At 38.9% G+C, this 19,801-nt stretch overlaps 1 protein-coding gene across 1 annotated transcript; it reads right to left on the bottom strand.

Moving 5' to 3' along the window:
• Window positions 1-15,362: 15,362 nt before the first annotated feature.
• On the bottom strand, window positions 15,363-16,013 carry LOC134612062 (olfactory receptor 2AP1-like). Its single transcript, XM_063456442.1, has one exon. It carries the CDS (start codon window positions 16,011-16,013, stop codon window positions 15,363-15,365), a length of 651 nt encoding a protein of 216 aa, XP_063312512.1.
• Window positions 16,014-19,801: the final 3,788 nt, after the last annotated feature.

The following is a 19,801-nucleotide window of genomic DNA, read 5'->3' as shown; positions in this document are numbered from 1 at the left end:
AAGGTAGGCAGACAATGTAATAGAGCAGCAGGAAATGCTAGCAGAATGCTTGGTTGTATAGGGGTTAAAACCCCTTCAGCTACTTACCTTAATCCAGTGCAGGGCTCCCTCGGCGCTGTTGACCTCTCCTCCTGCGCCGATGTCAGCTCCCAAGTGGAGCAGTATGCGCATGCGCGGCAAGTGCCACGCACGCATTTAAATAGTCCATAGGAAAGCATTTCTCAATGCTTTCCTATGGATACATATAATACATACAATACAATAGGTGGATTACACTTCTGGATGCATCTGTAAAATACACAAAGCAATATAGTGTAATATTGTCAGTACAAATAATGTATAAACGGGAGTGGAAGTCAGGTACTCACAAGCCCAGAGCCAAATCATAACATATGGCTCTCATGGATAGCGCTGTGGGACTTTTCTTAAGGATGTCCCCCTCCTATTTCCGGATGACCTTAGGGTTGTTCCAGGTGAGCAGAAGTAAAAGCTTTACAGGTAAGATGATATCTCTTCAAAGTTAAAACTTTATTGCTCCACAATTTGGAGTTAAAATCTATATAAAAATCATCAAATGGAAAAAAAAAAAAAAAAAAAAAAGATGCCAGTAATAGCATATAACTTTAGGGCTATATAAGTCCTAGAAAGAGTCCTGCCAATTGGCAAAAAAGTCCAAAATAATGTCCGAAACGCGTTTTGCCCCGTACCAGGGGCTTCCTCAGTCAGTTTGAAGTGCTCTCCTACGACTTGGCATCTTCTTAAGTTCATCATTGCTTTCACTTCCGGGTTCCAGATATCACATGCTTGGAACGCAATGTGCGTTCCAACTCCGACTGCATGCATTCCACTTCCGGGTGGCGTCGCCTGTGTCGGCTTCAACGAATGGCTGACATCACTGGAACGCATACCGAACGGATCGTGCGTTCCATTACGGAATTTCTATGTAATATAATGTGAGCTCGTACTGATTCCAATTATTGTGCTGCATATATACTTCCTATCAATGTACATAGATGCCAGTATGAGTGTAAACACCAGGTTGTGATTCTTCCTCTTAAGTAATTTTAATATTCAATTCCCACAGATATTTTTAAAATAATTACACTGATCGAATTTATATTTGTCTCAGAACTTATTCTAAACATATCATTGTTTCTTTTTATTGAGCCTAATGAAATATTATTTTTTTGGAGTTGAATGCCAAATTTTCTTTGACCTCAAACATTTTTAGTAAACTGATCCTTGAACGAATAGACTATTGCTCTGGTAGAACCCTTCCTTGTCCTTTTAGACTAACGTCTTATTTTACACTTACAGCATGCTATTGGGACTATATATGGTGCGCCTGTCTCCTTTACTCCCCAAAAGTTTTTAAATCAGTTGACCAATTGTGGTCCGTAACCCGACTGACATCGGGGTCCAATGTAAGGGAAACCATGGGCACTTTTCACACATTACACTGCTGGTGAGTATGCCCCTTTTCTTCAATCTATAATCTTTGGAAGAGTGAACGGTTCACCTCTGATTACCTGTTGCAATATTATTCGCTGATACATCTTAACAAGATTATATTGTCTCTTGAGATGTTATTTGGAGTATTGTATATTTTCATAATAATATCTTCTTTAGAAAAAATTCTCCATAAAAAATCATGGGGAAAGCCACTCAATATAAATGGAAACCCTCCTTAATTGCTAGTATAATCTTTGTCTCTAGATAAACTTTTTTGCAGATTGTGTTCCCTTACAATTTAATACCAAAATGGAGATCTCAGATAGAGTTCTTTATGGGATACATTTGCTCTATCTCTGTACCTTAGATACATTTGGGTAGGAACAGGGGTTAGTGTTCCTATATTTCATTATCCTTTTTGTGTATCCTGCTAAATTAGCAGGTTAGTTTTAATCACTTCATGTTTGTTTTTATGATTTTACACATACGATGGGAAAGTGTGATTTTGCACTCCTTTGTACAGTATCTTTAGGTACAATAGGAATTGTTTAATTATTAATTGCGGTAATAGACTGAATAGAGGGCGGACGGTATCCCTTTAAATTCCTGCTACATGGTATTTGACCTCCAGTGTATAACTATTGGAGGTATACGCAAGCGCATTCAAAGGGATACGCATGCGCAATAAGAAGACCAATACGCACGCGCATTCTAGGAGCCACACGCCAGCATTACAAGACGTATGTGCCATGTTATGATATAAATATGGACACATTTCCTCTCCTTACCTGCACAGGGCCATCGAAGGGGCTATCAAGATCCCGAGCGTGCAGCCCAGCACCCTACCGACACTTCATAGACTTCTGGAAAAGACGTTCAGCACCTCACCCAACAAGGAGGAACAGAATTATTGTGAGAAGTGCATTGTGGTACTCTATCTGGAACAGGGCTTTTTTTTCAACAGGATACTTTGGTGAGATCCACCTAAATATAATAGTGTGCACACACTGGGACAGTATATACATTTTTTAATTTTGCTTTCTTTTTTCTTTTTTTTTTTTTCTTTTTTCATTTTTTATATTTTTTACAACTTTTGCATCTTTTTTCCCACTATTATATATATATATATATATTTTTGTCAGAATCATCTATACTATTTGGACTCGCCAATAATATAGTGTAGTTTAGCATTTTTTGTATATAAGTAAGCCGGCTTGTGTAGGGTTTTTTTTTACACATGGAGTTACATTGGTTGCTACAGGATGTATTATCCCCATGAAATTAATATTTTCTTTTTCTGTATATATTTAAATACTTCAATATTTATGAAATTTATGAATTATTAAATAGAACATTATATATTCAAATTATTGAGTGCGGTATCATTTGTTGCTTCAAATTTTCTTTTGGAATTATGGAAAAGAAAAAATCATAAAACTGGCATACTTTCAAAGAAGTAATATTTAAAGTGCCACCGTGTACTAAAAGTGCTGATGACATTTAAAGTGACAGAGTGATAACGCCACCAGAAATAATGGTCTTTTAATGGAGGAGGTTATTGGGTTAGTTTTGCTATTGTGAGAAAAGGGTTTTAGAGCAAAATGTTCCCTCTCTGGGATTTAATTAATTAACAATGATCAGCGCTGACACGAACACTTAGTGAAAAGTTAATCTTACTAATTTTAAAACAATATATTGTACAAAGTGCTAGAAACTAGATTTAAAAGTTTCTTCTTTTCTATATGATGAACATATGACAAATGGGTATTCATAGTTAAAAGGCGGGAAGGAAAAATACATATAATAAAACTATTTGAATTTTTTTAAAAAATGACAGACCTCAAAATCTGAGTTTAACCCGTGGGGTATAAGGGTATTAAAATTATAAATACATTTAATTTCTTCTATTCCAATTTTCTTATTAAAATAACCTCCTCTCCAATCTTTTTTAACAAGTTTCAGTGGGCAAAAAAAATAATTGTCGGCATTCTGATTATGATGGGTCTTAAAATGATTAGATACACTATGAGTCTCTAGTCCTTTTTGATGTTATGTATGTGTTCGGAGACCCTTCTGTACAAGCATCTTGTGGTTCTGCCTATATAAAGCAGATCACAATGACATTTTAGTACATAAATTATTCCTTTTGAAAAACACGTTAGTTGGTCTCTAATAGTAAACTCCTTATTAATGTGATCTTTAATATTAAGTGTCTTTTCTTACTCTTGGTGGACCTACACGCCAGGCAAATCTCACAGCCGTAAAAGCCTTTATTTTGATTTAAAAAATGCTTGGTTTTGCTTTCCTATGGATGTTCTGCACGCTGGATGTGAATTTCACCTTTAGCGGCTGTCAGGCATACAGTTACTAGAGGCTGGATTAACCCTGCAATGTAAACATAGCAGTTTCTTTGAAACAGATATGTTTACATCTGAAGGGTTAAAACCTGGAGGACCTGGGACCTAGACTATTTCATCTGGGTGACTATGGTGTTCCTTTAAGTACATTATTTGAGGGTGGTACTGTTTTTGTATAATCTCTGCATTACTACAGTTTGTAGCAAACTGTAATCAACTTTGATTATAGAATGCACAAAAATATAGAATGTCTAAAATGTTACTCAGAGCTTCCAGTTCAAATCTCTGCCATAAAACATAGACTGGAGAAGCTCCTTTAACTTAAGCAATGGTGAAGGGGAAAATGTATAACATATAACCATAGTGAAGTGCAAAAGGAGAAAATGTATTTGTCCTTAAATTTTGTAACAAGCATGCAATTGTCGGATTCCACAAATAGGAAGCAACTCCTCGTATAAAATACAAATAGAATGGTGACAAAGAGGACAGATGTGAACTGTTAAGACAGTACTACTATTTACCCTACTGCTAGCACACTGTTTGTATTATAAATTAACATACTAAAGATATTACTGTTTTACTGCTTGAACCGAGGAATTGCTCCATGTTTGTAGGATCCTATGACTTTATCTACACTCACATCTATGATATCTGATTTCAAAAAGAATTGATCCTGCTAGACCACGGGTGCCCAAAAGATAGATCCACCAATGTTTTTGAACTACAGCTACATGATGCTTGGCCATAATAAAGGAATTTATAGGCATGCAAAACTTCAAAGGAGTTGTAGTTCTACAACATCTTGGGTTCTAACTTTTGGGCCCCCCTTTGCTAGATGTTCTGATTCCACTCAACATCCTATCTTGAGAAACTAAACCTGCATCTCTTGAATCAGTTGTACAGTAGAATGTAAAAAAGCAATATGACAAATATATTTTAAATTAATCCTCTGCAATAATACCAATGATGTTCATTACAATCAGCCCAGACTCCTCTTTTCTTTAATCTACCTTTTTCCTTTTTTTTTTGTGTTTCTTTAACTCTTATTATCTTCTCTCATTTAGATATCTTATCTCTTCTCTTTTTTATTAAGATTAAAATGTGGGGGGTGGAGCTTGCAACCAACCAGATCGGACGCCATTTCGGCCAGCTCCTTGCAACTAGCCAAAATCGAGCTAAATATCAACGCCATCCTTACTCATCCAGTCCTACAAACCTGCTAACCTGAATCACGAAGGCAAACCGTGCCTGCTGATGCCTTTCTCTCAACCGTCCAAGCAGGCAAAGTTAAGGCGCAGGCCTAAAACGCACCGGCAATCCAAGGCCTGGAAACTCTCCTCAAGGGTATTGTGGCGGGAAGTAGCCTGAGCACTTGCACCACCTTGCTCCCAAGACTGAATCAAATGCTGTCAATGGGACGCCGCTCCCAAAAGCCAAATTCAGCAGTGGAGTGCAGAGACATTGGCTCCATGCTTCAGAAACCTGCACAGCAATAACAGCCTCCCACAGAGACACCGTGGCCTACACACCCAGACGCCACAGGGGGAAGCGAAGAGGTAAGGGCCACACACGACCCTCAGCCCTGTCAGACTGCATCCCCAGAGCCCTACGCCCCCACAACAAAAGATGAGGTGCTGCTGGCAGACATACACAAGCTCTGGGCCGCAGACCTAAAGCTTATCAATGCTGACATACAGGCAATCACAGGCTGAGTGAAAACATCTGAAAAAGACATTCTGGACATTCGCTCTGACATGGCCACAATTAAAGCTTCTTTCACACACCTACAGGTTCACCAGTCAGCCCTGTCACTCAGAATGACAGCCTTTGAAGACAGACAATGCTGTAATCATGTCAAGATCAGAGGCACTAATATAACGGCTGAAGAGCTGCCACACTACACCCGAAAGTTGCTGGTGACTATACTGCCTCATCCAGTTGCCAGAAAGCTGTCCATCGACAGGGTTTCTCGCATAAAAGGCTCACCTAAGGTGCAACCTTATCAGATAAGGGACGTCATACTCTGTTGCAACTCTTCACAAAATAAGGCCCATATTATGCTGGCCCTAAAAGGCAAAACGCCATTGTCCTTTGAAGTCCGATTATCCCTTGCTCCGGTTACCTCTGAACTTAGAACCGCTGGAGTGGTCTACAGATGGGGTCCCCCTGGAACTTTGCTAGCTATGCATAATGGGACTGTTCACACACTTGAATCAGGGCAGACATATCCACCTTCCATGCTAGGCATGGGAGATCAGACCGTGAGAACATCTTTGGAAATGCCCACCAGATCATGGGACCCCTCCAACGCAGCCACATTTGCACCACGAGCTACCACCTCCAGGGCGCCAGAATCTTGAAAGGCCTGAGCATTCGACTTACTGACGCAAACCAACAAGGCAGAAAGGCACATACCCAAGGCACTCATGGGCTACATAGTTGAGCCAAAGAGTTTTATTGTTTCTTGTTTATTTCCTGTTTTTTATTATGCTTTTATGCTGTTATAAAGCCAATAACCAACACCCAAAGGCTGGATACATTGTACTTGGTACAGTGAAACGAAATGGCTACCCCCCCCACCCTATCGGTTAGGGGCAATCCGATCAGAGGTATATCTCACATTACCCTTTTACTTACCCCCCTTAGCACTGGATGATGCACAAAGGGCCCCTGTCCTTAATTTTTCACCCCCTTCCCCCTTAGGTGGGGTAAGCTACGCAAATAGTAAAAAGCTTTAAAATGCAAGAATACCACTACAGCCCTAAGCTAGTTTATACTGCACACTCGCCATGCCTAACATGACCATAGACTGCTAGAGCATGCAGTTATCCTTACTTGTGTACCACAAACTGTGGGTTATCCAACCCAGCGACTATAGCAGGCTTACCTAGCTTGTAATTAGCATGTAACCGTGCAACAACCGATTTACACAGCGACATGTATTGCCTAAATACGGAATTCCAGCTTAGCTCCATTTGTCATGTTAGAGACAAATATTGTTTAGAAAAAATTAAAAATTTAGCAGGAATTTGCGTAATCTTGAAAAAATTTACCTTTTATTCATGCATTTCCATTGCATTCTGTACAGCAATTACCAATGCCTCAGCAAAAGAAAGATTAAAAGAAAAAATATTAAAATATGTTTTGTGTTTATTGCCATGCCTAATATTTATACCTACAAAACTTGTAAAGTGTTAGGTTTAACAGATTGTAAAATTTACTTTTTCAAGAAATGCTCAGTTTCTAAGTAATTTGTTATATAATGCAATACGGTTTTAATTTAACTGCATAAGCAGTTTGATCATTAAATACTATACTAAAAACATGTATGGTTACTACCATAATATGTCCATAATGCCTGAATAGCAGCATAGCCCACTACTTCCATGGCCAATGGAGGGAATGCCCGCCTGCCAAAGTTAAGGCAGATCCCCCTAATGCATTTGTTACAATGCAGCTGCCCATCCCATGTGTTCCTTATTAAGGGTTAATAACTATAAAGGGGTGTATATAAAAATATCCCTCTCTGTCTCAGTGGAGATATCTTTGCCAGAAGCTCAAGGAAGCAAGGTGAAGGGTCAGTGTAGGACCCGCTTAGGGGGGTCTGCCTTGAAGTTGGCAGGCGGGTATTCCCGCCATTGGAGTAACTAAATGACCTCCATTTGTCTAAATATACATAGGGATTAAAGAGAGAGCACAGGTAACTTTTATTTCTTTAGTTTTTAACAATATATTCAGGCTGATGTGTACTGTGGTCATTGCTGCCGCCCAGGAGTGATGGGAGTGAGCGCATGACTTATCTTTTTGTGTGTATGTGTGTGTGTATATATATATATATATATATAGTGTGTGTGTGTTATTTCATTCTAAGTGTATTTTAATACTAATATATGTACTTTTATTGATATTAAAATATACTACGTATGACGTTACATTTATAATAAATATATATGTGTGTGTGTGTATATATATATATATATATATATATATATATATAGTGAATGGGGTGGTCTGTGAGGGAGTTTATATTTCGACAGAATTGTTCAGAGAGGCATATGATTTTTAACCCCAGGGGGAGTGTGTGTTTCTGGTTGTGTATATAACCAAAATTAATATTTAGTTATGGGCCCCTAGGGTGGAGCATTTGGAGAGCAGGGTGGGCCAATGCTCCGCAGTTTAGCGGTTTTCTTGGGAGACATAGATCCAGGCCAGGGTTTTTGGACTGTCTCCAACCCACTGCTCAGCTGCAGATAGTCAGCTGCAGCAGTGGGAATAAACCCCTCCCTGCTAGGCAGGTAAGGGGAGAATGTTTGTTTGTTTGTTTCTCTCTGGAAAGAGCAGGCTGACTAAATACTGGAGTGCTGAGAGTACAAAGACACTAGGTTGGTGAAACCAATCATTTTTGTTCTAGTTTAACCCCTGAAAGATAGGGAACCTAATGTTAGTTAGTGCTCAGACGAGCTAGGTTTTTGTTTATAGAGATTTGTGTTATATTTATGTTTTTATTTACTGCTGTCTCTTGTGTGGATTTACAAATAAAGTGCCTGGATGATATGCAATTAACCCCTTAAGGACAGAGCTTCAGAAGCTTGTCTTTCACTTAATGACACAAGCATTTTTTGCTATTTGCGTTCAACTGCAATTTGCATTTTACTAATTTATTGCACCGACGCATATTCTATACCGTTTTTTAAAGGACAGAAAGGGCTTTAATTTGATGTAACATATATTTACATAAATGCTTATTTATTATTAAAAAATACAGAAATATGCAAAAAAATTAAGACATTTTGATTTTTTTACCGTTTTTGCAATAATAATGTGTGCACAATTGGTGCAGGTTAAGGAAAGTAATTAAAAATAAATTCATTTAGTTGTTCTGATTTACAGAATATATAATGTGTCTGGGATTGTAAGTTTTTTTTGGTAGTTACAGGTCACAAAGCACAAGGAGTAAAATAAACTTTTAATGTGGAGCGATTTTAGAATTTGGTATGTTTGTCTTGTAAGCTTAATAGCCATAAAAGAAAACAAAATTGCCACACAAGTATATATTTATATAAAGTAGACACCACAGGCTATTTACCTAAGGTTGTTTTGACACTTTCTATGTAGCCATTTCACCGCCAACCTCTGCTAAATATTGGAGTAAAATTTTATTTTTGGGGGGTTTTGGCACACAAACTTATAACAAAGAACTTCTCATGTGTATTTTGTAAAGTTGGTGTGTGCTATTCCTGTACAAAGTTTTATTTTGTATTCAGTTACATCTGCTGAGTAAAATGACACCCCCATTGTATGTCTTTGGCACTATTTTGTGAAGCTACAGTGCCATATAGGAGACCTGTCCTTTTCAGTATTCACAGTCGAATTTTGAGAGACGGATTTAATGGGCCTATGCTTCCATTTGGGGTATTATAACAGCTTGACTGTTCAAAAAAAACCCACAAAGGCCTACCATTTGTACATGTATACACTCCAGGGTATCTCATAAGGTGCATATTGTGCCTTAACATGCCCCCATTTTTTTACCATTACATGCCAAAGTATGTGGTAAAAAATAATTTGGGGCATTTTTTTACATACGGATTGCATTTTTGCTGGGCATTTTGTATATGTCATATGTGCCACTAAGTTCAAAACCTCCTAATTATGCTCAGCTAAGTCTTCTGAGTAAAAAGACATCCCCAATGAATGTCTTTGGCACTATTTTGTGAAGCTACAGTGCCATATTGGAGACCAAGCCATATCAGTTTTTACAGAACTTTGAATTTTGACGCTGGGCCTATGTGCAATTTCCAAGCATCTTCGCAGGTTTTAAATTCAAACTACCCCACAAAGGCCTACCATTTCTTAAAGTAGACACCCCAGGGTATTTCAAAAGGCATATTTTAAACCTTAGTGTGGGATCATTTTTCCGCTAGCTTGTACCAGGTGTAGTGGTAATAAGCGTTTTTTCTGCCTTTTTGACACACAAAGTGAGTTTGCACAGTATATTTTGCAAACCTTATGTGTGCTACGACTGTATAATACTACATATGTTGCTCAGCTATGTCAGCTGAGTACAAAAATACCTCCGTATGTACCCTTGCCAGGTATATGTGGACATCGGAGGGGCACATTTGGGACACAGCCATTCCATTTTTTTTCAAACTTTAAATTTTTACGCTGTGCCCATGTCCCATTTTAGAGTATTTTACCAGGCTATATAATCCAAATACCCCATAAAGCCATACCATTTCTTAAAGAAGACATCCCAGGGTATTTCAAAAGGCATATTTTGAACGTTAGCGTGGGATCATTTTTCCGCTAGCTTGTACCAGGTGTAGTGCTAATGAGCGTTTTTAAATGTATTTTTTTAACTTTTTAAAACTTTTTTACTTTTTAAAACTATTTTTTAAACTTTTGTTTTGCTTATTAATTTTTTTAAAGTTTCCTAAACTTTTGTAAAACTTATTTTTACAGATTTAACATTTTTCTAAGCTTTTTTTTTTTTTTACCGTTAACCCCTAACTAGCAGTAAGCAGCACTAACAGTAAATTCCACATTTTCCCATAACTCCCACCCACCCCAGCTAGCAAAATATTTAATTATACAATATTTAAATTAGTTAATTAAATAAATTTAACCCCTGAGGGTTAAAAAATAAATAAAAGTTAATCGTCAGGGGTTAAAAAAAAATTAGATCACAGTATAATACTGTGATCTGTATTTTGATCACTGTAGGCAGTGATCGACTGGCAGGGAAGGGGTTAATTTTTATTTCGACTGGGTAAAGGGTTTATTTTTTTAATTTTTTACTTAAACGTTATTAAAACTTTTTTTAACTTAATTTTTTTAACTTTTTAAAGCTTATTTTAAAACTTTCTTTTAACGTTAACCCCTAGTTAGCCTAACACTAAATCCCCCAATTCCCCACTTTTTCCACCCTCCCCAGCTAGCTAAATTTATAATTTTTAAAATATTTAAATTAATTAATAAAATAAATTTAACCCCTGAGGGTTAAAAAAAATAGAATTAACCCTCAGGGGTTAAAAAAAAAATCAGATCATATTAAAATGTAATCCCTGCCAATTGATCACTGTAGTCAGTGATCAATTGGCAGGGAATGGGTTCATTTTTTATTAAAATGGGTAAAGGGGGGTGGGATTTTAATTTTACTTTTTTTTTTTTTACACCAGGGGGCAGGATCACTGAAGATCCGTCTCCCTGCACTTCACACTGAATCCGGAAGTGCAGGGAGGCGGAGGTGAGTATACAGAGCACATGTGATCGCTCTGACATGCTGTGGCAGCACTATCGGGTGCTCCCGGTCTGCCTCTAATACAGAGGCAGACCGGAGCACCATTAACCCGGAAGTGCAGGGAGGCGGAGGTGAGTATACAGAGCACATGTGCTCGCTCTGACATGCTGGGGCAGCACTATCGGGTGCTCCCGGTCTGCCTCTAATACAGAGGCAGACCGGAGCACCATTAACCCCACGATCGCCGCGATTGCGGCGATCTGGGGTTAATTTTACCGCGTGACGGACAAGGTCCGTCACCCGTCGTTAAGGGTATCCCCAGGATGACGGACCTCGTCCGTCACCTGTCCTGAAGGGGTTAAAAGGACTGTGCCTGTTGTTTACCCTAGAGGACCGTTCTACCTGCTGACAAGGATCACAATATGGTGGAGCATGCAGGCATTGTAGCACATTGAGGGTCTGTGGGTGTGCCAGTCATTCGGTAGTCTGCTTGAGAACTTTTATTTTTGCAGACTTGTTAAACAAATAAGTGGTACTGTACCTTTAAGACTGTTACCTGCTTGGTGCTATAATGGAGGAACTGGTGAAAGCTCTGGTACAGGCAACCTCTGTACAACAAGAAACAAATCGTCTACTGGTTACACAGGTTGAGAACCTGAAGGAAGCCCAGCAGATGGATAGAGCTGCCCTTACTGAGGTGTTGCAGAAAGTGATATTGCCATTTGCAGGGAGCCCCCCTGGGGAAAGGGGATCCCGTATCCGTGCCACTGACTTCCTGCATAAGACAGAGATAGTGGCTTATCTCACCACTTTCGAGAGGGTTGCTGCCTGGGAATGATGGCCATTGGACCAGTGGGCGGGGCTTCTAGCTCCATGCCTGAGTGGGGAGTGCCAAAAAGCCTATGAAGACCTACCTTCTGACCAGACCCAGGATTACAAGCAACTTAAAGCTGAAATTCTAAGGCGCATTGGCGTAACACCAGCCATTAGAGCCCAAAGATTTAATAATTGGGCATACGATGTGAGTAAACCTACCAGAGCCCAGATGTATGGATTGCTCAGGCTCGCTCAGAAGTGGCTGGAGCCAAAGTGCAACCCTGCTACCAAGATAGTGGAAATGGTTGTTATGGACTGTTTTCTCAGACACCTGCCAACAGGACTGCGACAATGGGTCTGCCAAGGGGACCCTCAGGATCCAGAAGCAATGATGTGCCTGATTGAGAGGTATTTGGTCGCCAAGGAGCCATACAGTATTGATCCTCATCAGAAGTCCCGACCGGCTAACAACCGGATAAGCGGGAAAGTGGGAAACAAAGGACAAAACTTTGTACCGAACCTTGGACCATATGACCGGGCTGGCAGAAAGTCCCCACCAGCTCCATTACGGCTACAAGACCAAGCTGAGGGACAACTCCGGTACTTTAAATGCCATGAGCCTGGACATTTTGCACGTAACTGTCCAGAGAATGAAGAGCCCATGCATTGTGATGTAGGAACAAGGGCTCTGCTTAGGACTGTATTGACTTGCTCAAAGATGTGTGTGGTGACTAGTGCTATTAATGCAACGCATTTAATAATGGTGTATATATACACAGTTGCAAGAAAAAGTATATGAACCCTTTGGAATGATATGGATTTCTGCACAAATTGGTCATAAAATGTGATCTGATCATCATCTAATTCACAACAATAGACAATCACAGTCTGCTTAAACTAATAACACACAAAGAATGAAATGTTGTCATGTTTTTATCGAACACACCATGTAAACATTCACAGTGCAGATGGAAAAAGTATGTGAACCCTTGGATTTAATAACTGGGTGAACCTCCTTTGGCAGCAATAACTTCAACCAAATGTTTCCTGTAGTTGCAGATCAGACGTGCACAACGGTCAGGAGTAATTCTTGACCATTCCTCTTTACAGAACTGTTTCAGTTAAGCAATATTCTTGGGATGTCTGGTGTGAATCGCTTTCTTGAGGTCATGCAACAGCATCTCAATCGGGTTGAGGTCAGGACTCTGACTGGGCCACTTCAGAAGGCGTATTTTCTTCTGTTTAAGCCATTCTGTTGTTGATTTACTTCTATACTTTGGGTCATTGTCCTGTTGCAACACCCATCTTCTGTTGAGCTTCAGCTGAAAGACAGATGGACTTAAGTTCTCCTGCAAAATGTCTTGATAAACTTGGGAATTCATTTTTCCTTTGATGATAGCAATCCGTCCAGGCCCTGATGCAGCAAAGCAGCCCCAAACCATGATGCCCCCACCACCATACTTCATAGTTGTGATGAGGTTTTGATGTTGGTGTGTTGTGCCTCTTTTTCTTCCAAACAACTCAACTTTGGTTTCATCTGTCCACAGAATATTTTGCCAGTACTGCTGTGGAACATCCAGGTGCTCTTGTGCAAACTTTAAACGTGCAGCAATGTTTTGTTTGGATAGCAGTGGCTTCCTCTGTGGTATCCTCCCATGAAATCCATTCTTGTTTAGTGTTTTACGTATTGTAGATTCGCTAACAGGGATGTTAGCATTTGCCAGTGACTTTTGTAAGTCTCTAGCTGACACTCTAGGATTCTTCTTCAACTCATTGAGCAGACTGCGCTGTGCTCTTGCAGTCATCTTTACAGGACGGCCACTTCTAGGGAGAGTAGCAGCAGTGCTGAACTTTCTCCATTTATAGACAATTTGTCTTACCGTGGACTGATGAACAGCAAGGCTTTTGGAGATACTTTTATAACCCTTTCCAGCTTCATGCAAGTCAACAATTCTTAATCGTAGGTCGTCTGAGAGCTCTTTTGTGCGAGGCATCATTCACATCAGGCAATGCTTCTTGTGAAAAGCAAACCCAGAACTGGTGTGTGATTTATATAGGGCAGGGCAGCTGTAACCAACACCTCCAATCTCAACTCATTAATTCGACTCCAGTTGGCTGACATCTCACTCCAATTAGCTCTTGGAGATGTCATTAGTCTAGGGGTTCACATACTTTTTCCACCTGCACTGTGAATGTTTACATGGTGTGTTCAATAAAAACATGGCAACATTTTCATTCTTTGTGTGTTATTAGTTTAAGCAGACTGTGATTGTCTATTGCTGTGACTTGGATGATGATCAGATCACATTTTATGACCAATTTGTGCAGAAATCCATATCATTCCAAAGAGTTCATACTTTTTCTTGCAACTGTGTGTGTGTGTGTGTGAGTATATATATATGTGTGTGTGTGTGTGTGTGTGTGTGTGTGTATGTATGTATGTATGTATGTGTGTGTGTGTGTGTATATATATATATATATATACTTTTAATTTATTTTACGTTTTAATAATTTTTTATTTTTTTTTACACTTCCCACTAGCAGGGGGACTGTCTGACAGCCCAGACAGTCTACGTGCTGGCAGATCCACAGCCATCTATCGCGGCGATCACATGGCCGCCGGGGGGCTGATTTGCTGGGGCAGGGCTGCCTGGGCAGCCCTCCTGAAGTGGATCAGGGCAGAGGTAAGTACTGTGGAGCTCCTGGGGGCTTAAGCCGTTGCAGCATTCTATGCCGCCACAGCGGCTTTAAAGCCCATTATAATGGGGATGGCATAGAACGCTGTAACGGTGTTAAGGGGTTAAAAACAGCAGGTGCAGTAGTACAAAGTCACCACTAGTCATCCAACGCATTTCGCCTGGCTTAGGGACTTCCTCAGGGACTTGATCTTCACCAGTACAATAAGTAGATAAGTATATATCCTCCCCACCCCTTCCCAGTCCTTTTATAAAACTTAACTACTTATTGTTACTGGTGAAAGTCAAGTTCCTGACAAAGTCCCTAAACCGTACGAAAGGCATTGGACATCTAGTGGTGACTATATTGTACGACAATATACTCTGTGTTTTAATATAATTTGTGTAGTCCTTTCACAATACACAATGAGATATGTGCATTGTCACTTGTAGAAAGGCAGCGGCAGGGACAGAATGCGTTGTGTCAGTTTTAACCAAAGACAACTGATAATTGGATAAAAATTAAAAACATAAAGGATGTAAAAAAAAAAAGTAATGATGTTAAACTATATACGATAGATTGATAGCCATCATAAATATTCTACTAAAGTATTTTCATTACGCTCAAATATTAGCTAATAATATCACAATTTTAAATTTAGAGTAAGTTATCCAAGCTCCAATTATAGCAGAGTTGTAAAATTCCCTTTTATTACAATTTTTAGTTTAATGAAAAATCAAATAGTAATAGTATAGTTATAATGGATCGAAGCTTAATTTCACAAATCTTCTCTTTTGTAATGTACGTTACATTGTATGCTACCATCTTAGGAAAATGGTTTGCAAACCTGCTTTGATCTCCTGATTCCTCAAGCTATATATGATAGGGTTTAACAGGGGAGTGACTACAGTGTAAACAAGGGACAAAGCCTTATTGAACGAAGAGAGGTTTTGAACAGGAAATGCATAGAGAGTAATAAGAGTTCCATAGTAAGTACACACTGAAATTAAATGGGAACTACAAGTTGAAAATGTTTTATATCTTCCAGTAGATGTAGGAATCTTGAGGATTGTGTTTATAATATACCCATATGTGCCAATGACAAAACCAAACGGACATATTATTACTGAACAAGACTTGAGAAAATTCTCTGTTTGTATAACAGAGGTATCTGAACAAGAGAGATTTAGAAGTGGTGCAAAATCACAGAAGAAATGATTGATAATGTTTGGCCCACAAAAATGTAAATGACAAATCATAACTAATGTAGTTAACATGCTCATGAAACCACCTGCCCATGAACAGAAGATCAGCCCTTTGCAGAATTTAAGATTCATGATTGAGGCATAATGCAAAGGATTACATATAGCTATATAACGGTCATATGACATCACTGCAAAAATGAAACATTCAGATACTCCTAGAGAAGCACACACATAAAACTGCACCAGACAGTTATTCATAGTCATGGTGGATCCATTTAACAGTAAGGTATGTAAAAACTTAGGTAAGAGGTTTGTTGTAAATACAATTTCTGACAAGGATAGACTACAGAGAAATATATACATTGGGGAGTGAAGGTGCTGTGTTGATGAGATCAAAAAAAGAATGAGCACATTCCCCAGTATTATCATAATGTACAATAAGAGGAAAGGTACAAAAATAATCATTCGGATTTCTGGTCCATTTTGTAGTCCTGTTAACCACACGTGTGTAATTCTTGTGTAATTAAAAATGTCTTCAGAATGATCCTATAATAAAAAAAAATCATACAATAAAACTGCAAAACTTGGAAAAAAAAAATGTTTTGGCTTCTACAAAACATTTAATAATCAAGGCATTATGAGTGTAGTATTAAAATTAAAAATCACCAGTGCATACCTGTGGCTAATGTGCATTTGTGCCTGTGTTTTTGTGTGTCAGTGTATGTGTTTGTGTGTGTCAGTGTATGTATTTACACATGTGTGTCAGTGTTTCTGGGAGTCAGTGTATGAATCTGCATGTGTGTCAGTGTTTGTGTCAATGTATGCATTTGTCCATGTGTGTCAGTGTTTGTGGATCTGTGTGTTTGAATCTGTGTATTGATGTCAGTATGTAATCAATGTAACTGTGTGTGTGCATATCTCCTGGAATGTATCTTTGTGTATATGTGTCTGTGGGTATCTGTGTGTGGCAGTGTAAGTGTGTCTCTGTGTATGGCAATATGCCCTTGTGTGTGTGACAGTACATGTGATTCTGTGAATACAAATTTGCATGCAATCAACAATATTACACACAAACAAACCCCTTCATTAAAAAAACAAACTGTACACAAAAACAGCCCTGCATTCAATCACCAACAATACACACAAATAAACCCCTGCATTCACATGCCAACTCATAGACAAATACACCCCTGCATATATATATACTAACACTACATAAAAAACTTGCATTCAAGCATCAAAACAACACACATAAACCTGCATTTAAATGACAATACTACACACAAACTGACTCCCTGCATTCAAAAATCAGCATTTTCCACTAATACACAAACATTCACACAAAATGCTCTGTATACAAATCCATGCCCATGTTCACAGATGCTGCATACAAACCCTGCAAGGATCTATCTATTAGCCAGACTCTTGCAACAGGGCTCTGCGGCTCTTCTAGTTATGCATCTGCACATTGGGCTTTATTGAGTATGTGCCCATCGGGTGAAACCATTCAGTGAATATAGAATTGGGAAGTGAGTTGACAACAGATATATGTAGTTGTGAATTATGTTTTTGTGTGCTGAGACTGATGGACACTGAGTGTTAGTACTAGAGTATTTAGCCAGTTGGTGAATACATTTGTATAGTTTTCCCTATTGTGAGTGCTTCAGAAGACAGTGGAAACAACAGTAGGGAAATCCTATTAGCAGAAAAATATCAAAATATACAAAACAGCATGTAGCTAAATGCAGCTTATCAAGTAGAGATGAATCATGAGATTCAGAATAATATAAATCAATAATATTAAGAAACTACTAAAGAAAAATGAAAAAATGGGGAAAACAAGTCTAAATAAATATATCTTTAGTGAAAACTATTATAGCAGCCTACTTTTCTATACAATGTGCACTCTTTTTACTGATAAAATTGATTTCTCAAGAAGTTAAAATACCACAAAAATGTAATTACCATGTTTTTGAAAGTGTGCATCTCTGAGAAATATATAAAAATAAATGTTTTCAACACCCTGAATTGTAAGAAATTATTTTCTATTAGATATTTTCAGTATATTTATTATATTAAAAAAAACATGCAAGTAACATATGTCTAAATTCCTTACCCTCATTCCTTACATTGATTCCTTGTGTTGTAGGTAAAGCTGTGATCTTTTTTTTTCTTCCTTTCTGAGCAGGTTCATTATTCATTATGTGTAATATTCACTTTATCTTTCATCAATTGGTCTGAAGATAAACAGAGTTTAACTTTCTATTAGTGCCAAGTTCTGAAAGCCTTTACATCACATATAGTTTGCACTGTTTTAGATTTCTAATGTTCTGAATATAATTTCCAGATTATGGTTTCCTCAATTTATAGTTTTGCATAGTATCTGCTGCTTATTTGTGTAATAAAATCCTTACTAGGTCTCAGGGGTATAAAGGCATATGTTAGCTTACAGTCTATGCACATTTGTGTATTGTATATTATTTTTTTTTCTTAATTGTGTTGTATAATTCCCAGATTTTACTAGTAACATGACGTAAAGTCATGATTTTATTAAAGACACGGAGGCGAGTATTATGCATATCTCTTTCTTTATTTCCTCAGCAGCAAAGATAGAGAAATATAAATATTATCAAAAAATGAAAGAAAAAACTGTACAGGCATAACAGGTAGCCAATCACATAACAGAGGAAGTAGCTATATAAGTCCTGTGTCTCCCACAATCCCCCTCTTTCTTGCGAAACCGAAGACCAGGTAAGATAAACGATGTCCCACTTGATCCAAACAGGAAACGGGAAACAAAACGATAACTTCAAGCTAAAAAAGATAGAAAAATATGGTAATTTCCAAACTCAAAACTGTAGACTTACCAAACATAAACGTGAGGGATCTACATGAAACAGGATTCTGAAATAGAAAATATATAAGATTAGAAATCAATATAAAACTGTCAAATCATCTAAGCATGATAAAAACTACACGATACAAAACATGAACTCAATACAGACCTAATTGACAACATACTTGTATAGCATCGAAGCATCTCTAATCCCAAATCCACACCGGGAGGGTGGGAGGGAATAATACTCGCCTCCGTGTCTTTAATAAAATCATGACTTTACGTCATGTTACTAGTAAAATCTGGGAATTTTATTAAAGACACGGAGGCTCCTATTATGCAAGTTCAAAGCTGTGCTATCACTTGAGATGCGACGTGTTCAATTGGTCTGAAATAGAAGTCTCTGAAGGTCGACTCTCGGGACCAGTCCGCTGCGCGCATGATGTCCTCCAGGCGGCAACCAACTGTGGATGCCTTCGAAGCCATAGCACCCCGTACAGAATGAGGCGTAAAGACAGACGTGTCTATACCCGCTAGGCATAAAAGCCAACGAATCCAACGCGCCAGCGTCGGAGTCGATACTGGGCGATGAGGAGCCTTAAACGAAATGAAAAGGGGATGGCGTTCAGATGAGCGCAACGTACGTGTAGCCTCTAGATAGGCCTTCAAACAATCCACCGGACAGAGTGCCGGACATAACGGGAACCTAGGATATACGAAGGATTTGGACGCCGACTTAGTTCTCCTAGATATGGTGAAAGTAACGCCATCCGGCGTAAACACAAAGGCACCCCAATCAAGAGCCCTAACATCGGAGACTCTCTTACAAGAGACCAGGCAAAACAGCATAACCATCTTGGAGGATAGTTGCTTAAGAGTCAAGTCCTGGTTAGGGTACCATTCCGACAGGAACCGCAACATAATGTTGACGTCCCAAAATGTCGAAAACCGCGACCTAGGCGGACGGACGAAACGAATACCCTTGAGAAGACGGCATACAAAAGGATGTTTGCCGACGGGTAAACCTTCCAAACCACCATGACCGGCCGATATGGCCGATCGAAAAACATTGATAGTCCTGTACGCCTTGCCTGAGTCGAACAGGGCTGTGAGAAACCCCAGGATCAAATGGAGAGGGGCAGATATGGGATCCACTGCCCGTTCCACGCACCAATCAGACCAAGACTTCCATGCAGCTCGGTAAGCTGATCGCGTG

The sequence above is a fragment of the Pelobates fuscus genome, chromosome 5, assembly GCF_036172605.1.
Source record: "Pelobates fuscus isolate aPelFus1 chromosome 5, aPelFus1.pri, whole genome shotgun sequence".
NCBI classification, from domain to species: Eukaryota; Metazoa; Chordata; class Amphibia; order Anura; family Pelobatidae; genus Pelobates; species Pelobates fuscus.
The sequence above is the reverse complement of the archived record's forward strand: the minus strand, read 5'-3'. Positions and strand labels throughout refer to the sequence as shown.

Coding starts and splice junctions, on each gene's coding strand:
- LOC134612062 (XM_063456442.1), bottom strand. CDS start 16,013: ATGACTATGAATAACTGTCTGGTGCAGTTTTATGTGTGTGCTTCTCTA.